Source organism: Nicotiana tabacum, chromosome 6 (assembly GCF_000715075.1).
Source record: "Nicotiana tabacum cultivar K326 chromosome 6, ASM71507v2, whole genome shotgun sequence".
Classification (NCBI taxonomy): domain Eukaryota; kingdom Viridiplantae; phylum Streptophyta; class Magnoliopsida; order Solanales; family Solanaceae; genus Nicotiana; species Nicotiana tabacum.
In genome coordinates, this window is record NC_134085.1 from 37,378,372 (window position 1) to 37,383,680 (window position 5,309).

A 5,309-nucleotide genomic window follows, 5' to 3' on the forward strand; every position below is an offset into this window, starting at 1 on the left:
AACGTAGCATCGATGTTGGCAACGCAGAAGCGAAAGAAGGCAGCTGGGCATACAGGACTCAGACAGAGTTAGGGTGTGATCGCAAGGATTCAAGGTAGAGCTGTTTGGTCGTCGAGTACCTTGGAGTCTTTCCCTTTTATTGTACTGTCAATTATTATTCGAGCAATATTGTATATTTAATTTCCTTCAGATCATTTCATGTGTTTAGTTAGAGTTCGTGACTTAGTACTACCAGTCTTGGGAAGTTGTATATTTATTTCCGTTGTTGGTTTCGATTATAAAAAAATGGCTTGAATTGTTTTATAATAGGCTTACCTAGTCTTAGAGACTAGATGCCATCACGACACTTATGGTGAGATTTTGGATCGTGACACATATTCAATATATTGTAGTTTGCTACTCATGCTAGAATACTTTGAGTATTTCTAATGAAGATACTTGAAACTTACCGGTGAAACCCTGTAAAATTGAATTGAATCGAACTATAAACACTTCTAATTACACTTGATTGATAAAGGTATTGTTCTGATAGAACAAATTTGAATCAAATAATTTTTAACAACATAAACATATAGTATAAAGTATTGGGACTAAAGTGTATACTAGGAAATCCCTCAATTTTGGTCACATTTTTGGATCTTATCAAGAAATCCCTAAACGGCCTCTTCCAAAAAATTCTCTCTCAAAGCTAAAGGTTTAACCTCATTCTCATTTCTCATCTGGCATCATTGGGCGACATCAAAAGTAAGTTTAATTTTGTCTTTGAAGTGTCTTTCTTATTGCTTTTCTTTTTAAGAATAGAATAGCAGATGGATGTACCTTTGCCATGTAAAATTGTAGTTGCAATTAGAGAATTCGAAGCCATAACGAAAAGTATCCAAACAGATGGAGAACAAAGGGATATGTACTTCGCTGGATTAAAATATTGGAATGAGTTGTTATACTTGAATCTAGTAACTACAGAAACTAAGAGACAAACAAAGCTTGCAAAATCTTGAGAATATTCGTATGTACCTAGTCATATTTGTCGGGTTCGGGTTTGGGTTTGAATTTGGTAATAATGGAGATGCCTCGTCGGCGAAACTTCTTGGATCTCCACCATTTTTATGGAATTTTATGTAGCGTTGCTGGAGAAGGAAAAGAAAAAAGAAAAGCGAAGGGAATGTCTCTTAAAATCAGAATCTTGCTTGGTTTGTGGTGAGTCTAGGTGGAAATCAGTTGAAGGTCAAAAAAACTAATGGGGAAACGCCAGGAAAGAATAAAAACAAAGTTCCTCGAAAAGTTTTACGCTATTTCCCCTTAAAACCAAGATTGCAAAGGTTATTTATGTCATCAGAAATAGCTTCAGATATGACATGGCATCATATCAGCGTTTGAAAGATGGGGTTCTTAGACATCCAGCTGACTCCGATGCGTGGAAACATTTTGATGCATCTAATCCGGGTTTTGCTAGAGATCCTCGTAATGTTAGACTTGGATTATCATCTGACGGGATAAATCCTTTTGGCAATTTAAGTGTTTCTCATAGCACTTGGCCAGTGATTATTACTGTGTATAACCTACCACCTTAGATGTGCATGAAGCAACCATATTGCTTCTTATCTTTGTTGATACCGGGTCCTAAAGCTCCTGGAAATGACATTGATGTGTACTTAGAATCTTTGATAGATGAGTTGCAAGAATTGTGGTATAATGGAGTCAATACATATGATGCTTCCAGAAAGGAGAACTTTTGTATGCGGGCAGCACTCTTATGGACTATAAACGATTTCCCAGCTTATGCCTACTTGTCTGGATGGAGCACAAAGGGAGCTTTGGCTTGCCCTTCATGCAATAAAGAGACTCCGTCTATTCGTCTAAAGTATGGTCGTAAGTTTTCTTACATGGGTGCTCGTAGATTTTTATCATCTAATCATAAGTGGCGGAGTAATAAACGTGATTTTAATGGGGAAGTAGAAAGAAGACATGCTCCAAAAATTCTTTCTGGAGATGATATTTTAAACCAGTTGGCTAGTTTGGATGGCTTTAAATTTGGTAAGACCCAGAAGAAACAAAGACACGAAAGGGATAAAGCCACTCATAACTGGAGGAAGAAAAGCATCTTTTTCAGACTTCCTTATTGGAAAAATAATTTAATACGTCACAATTTAGATGTCATGCACATTGAAAAAAATGTGTGTGACAATATTATTGGGACGTTATTAGATATGGAAGGAAAAACAAAAGATAATCTGAATGCTCGTCGTGATTTGAAGGAAATGGGTATAAGAAGAGATTTGCATCCAACTCAAAGAGATGGAAAGTGGTATTATCCAGCAGCATGCTATACTTTATCACCGGAAGAGAAGACTAAAGTATGCAAGTTTTTGAAAACTATTAAAGTTCTAGCTGGTTATTCTTCGAATTTATCACGGTGCGTAAAAGTAAAGGATCGAAAAATTTATGGACTAAAGAGTCATGATTCTCACATTCTCTTGGAACAGTTGCTTCCTTTTGCAATTCGCGGAGTTGTGCCGAACAATGTCTATGCTGCTATTACCGAGCTAGGTATTTTCTTCAGAGAGTTGTGTTCAAAAACAGTAAGAGTTGATGTGTTAGATCGGCTTGCAGCTCAAATTCCAATAACGTTAAGCAAATTAGAAAAAATATTCCTACCAGTTTTTTTTTATATTATGGTGCACTTGATCATTCATCTTCCACAAGAGGCCAAGATTGCTGGACCTGTACAGTACAGATGGATGTACCCAATAGAGCGGTATGTTTTTCTATTTCACAATTTCAGTTTAATTTGTTGTGGCTTGTTAGTTTATCATGCTAAGAGCTTAACTTAATTTATCATGCTATGAGTTTTAACTGTCTTTTATATCATGTAGATTCTTGCACAAATTGAAATGTTATGTTCGTAATAGATGTCGACCTGAAGGATCTATTGCAGAAGGGTATATTGTTGAAGAAAGTTTAATATTTTGTTCAAGGTATTTACATGGAAGTGGGAGAGGGTATAATCCAGTGGACAAAAATTATGAAGGTGATCATGCTGAGTCATGCAATGGATTATCAATATTTAAGCAAAAGGGTTGCCCGTTATTAAGCGATACATCTAGAATTCTTGAAGAGGTTGAGCGAAAACAAGCGCATCTTTATGTTTTGAGAAATTGTGAAGAAGTTCAACCATTTCTACGGTATTGTTTTTCTTTATGCTATTGTTTCTACAATAACATCCAAGCATTTATAAGAGTTTGAGTTAGAAGTGTTCGACCATAAAAGTTCTTTTTGGTATTGTCCAGTGAAGATAAGCACATGATTTGTTGTTTATGATCTTTGTTTAAATCTCATCAAGTAAATCTTTCCGATTCATATTGGTTACAACTCTTTTTGATGATTTTTTGTGGCTATAATCATCTTGGTGAAAATGCCTTAGTAAGAACTTTATCAGTCAAGGAATCTACTGTAACGTGCACATTAGATATGTAGCATGTATTTTCCAATTTCCCTGTTAAAAAGTTTCCTTTGGGTCTGTATGGTAATAATCAAATCATCACCTAAAAGAAAATGTCAAACTCTTCTCGTGCTTTTTTTTTCTCCGAACACTTTCCTAAAAATACATGTTGATACACCATTTGGCGTCTTTCGTGTTTTTTCTTTTTGGTATCCCTAGACTTCTATTACTACTTATTGTTGTCTTTTATTTTCGATTTTTTGATTGCATTACCTACTACTAGTTTTGTATTTTGCTTCGGTTGTCAGATTAGTTTGCTTGTTATTGTCCCCCCTCCCTCAGCCGAGGGTCTACCGGGAACATCCTATTTGCCTTCTTAAAGGCATGGGTAAGGTCAGCGTATACTTTACCCTCCAGACCCCACTTGTGGGACTACACTGGGCATATTGTTGTTGTTGTTATTTTTTCTTTATGGTATTATATATTGTGAATTTAATTTTGTTAGCCCTTTCTCATTATTATGATTATTTTAAACAGTGAGTACGAGCAGAACAATAGGAACATGAACTTCGATGATTGGTTTTTCCATCGAGTAAGTTTTCATTGTATTTTTAATGTTATTTATAATACTTCTTTAGCATCATTATTTTATTATTTATTTTTATGTAGATCGTGCACATGCGCAAGAAAAAAAATTCTCATGCAAGTAGCGGGTTGTATTCTTTGGCTAGAGGTCCTTTTGATGGAGTCCAAAGATTCAAAGGGTATGAAATAAATGGTTTTAGGTTTCATACTAAACAATTGGAAGGAAATAGAGTAAAACAAAATAGTGGTGTTTTAGTACGAGGAATAATGAATGGTCAAAATATAGATTATTATGGTGTTCTGACTGAAATAGTAGAACTTCAATACCTCGAAGGCAAACGAATTGTTTTATTTAAATGTGATTGGATGGATGTTGATCACATTGGGAAAGGAGTGAAGATAGATAAACATGGCGTTGTTAGTGTTAATACTAACCGAAAGCTAGCAACAAATGAACCATTTGTACTTGCATCTCAAGTAGAACAAGTTTTTTATGTCAAGGATAATCTTCATCCGAATTGGTCCATTGTCTTGAATGGTCATTCTACTTATTTTACGGGTGGTGTTGTCAGTGAAGAAACTTTTCAACAAGATGCTCAAAATTTCTCATGTACATTTGAGGAAGATGAAGACTTTATAAATTGGAGAGGAAATGATCTCGATGTTATCAGTACTGATGTTACCTTAGCTGATAATATTATTGAAGACATTGAATCAGACCCTGAAACCGATGATGAAGATTTGTTATTATAAATATTTAGAAGTTATAGATGCATATTTGGTTACACTCAATTAATGTTGATACTTTTTTTTATTTGATCAGCTGTGAATTTCAATACTTGAGCTTTAGCCGTGCTCATGGCAATGCCGTTAATGGTCTGAGCTTTGTTGCTTGTCGTCCCAATTATAGTATGTTAAATTTTATGCTTCTTTGTTTAATGAGAATCCAGGCATGGACAACTGAAATTTAGTACGAATTTTCAATTCATATTCTGCCTTATAAAGGGACTAACAAGGCAATATATGGGATGAATGTTATGAGATTGTGATGGGATTGCTTCTGTTAACTCTAGTTCCTTTTCTGGGGTGGTTTCAATCAGAATTCCAAAATCAGCAATTTAAACCCAGAGCAGACATTTTTACTTTCCAGATTTTAGAGTAGTGTATTATTAGTTTAAGATTACTAATATGTGTGTTATTATATTCCTAATGTAAACACAGTTTTTGTAGTAGGTTATTGGCATTTATCAAACTACTATAAGGACATTATTTTGTGTGGAGATTC

At 34.8% G+C, this 5,309-nt stretch overlaps 1 protein-coding gene across 2 annotated transcripts; it reads left to right on the top strand.

Annotated features, from left to right (window-relative positions):
* Nucleotides 1-594: 594 nt before the first annotated feature.
* On the top strand, nucleotides 595-4,778 carry LOC107763345 (uncharacterized). 2 transcript variants are annotated; one of them, XM_075254687.1, is made up of 4 exons: nucleotides 595-2,755; nucleotides 2,976-3,182; nucleotides 3,977-4,031; nucleotides 4,109-4,778. In XM_075254687.1, exons 1-4 carry the CDS (start codon nucleotides 1,572-1,574, stop codon nucleotides 4,775-4,777), a joined length of 2,115 nt encoding a protein of 704 aa, XP_075110788.1. In that variant the 5' UTR covers nucleotides 595-1,571; the 3' UTR covers nucleotide 4,778. The 2 variants fall into 2 exon arrangements, with proteins under 2 accessions (XP_075110788.1, XP_075110787.1); XM_075254686.1 differs by having other exon boundaries at nucleotides 596-2,755; nucleotides 2,874-3,182.
* Nucleotides 4,779-5,309: the final 531 nt, after the last annotated feature.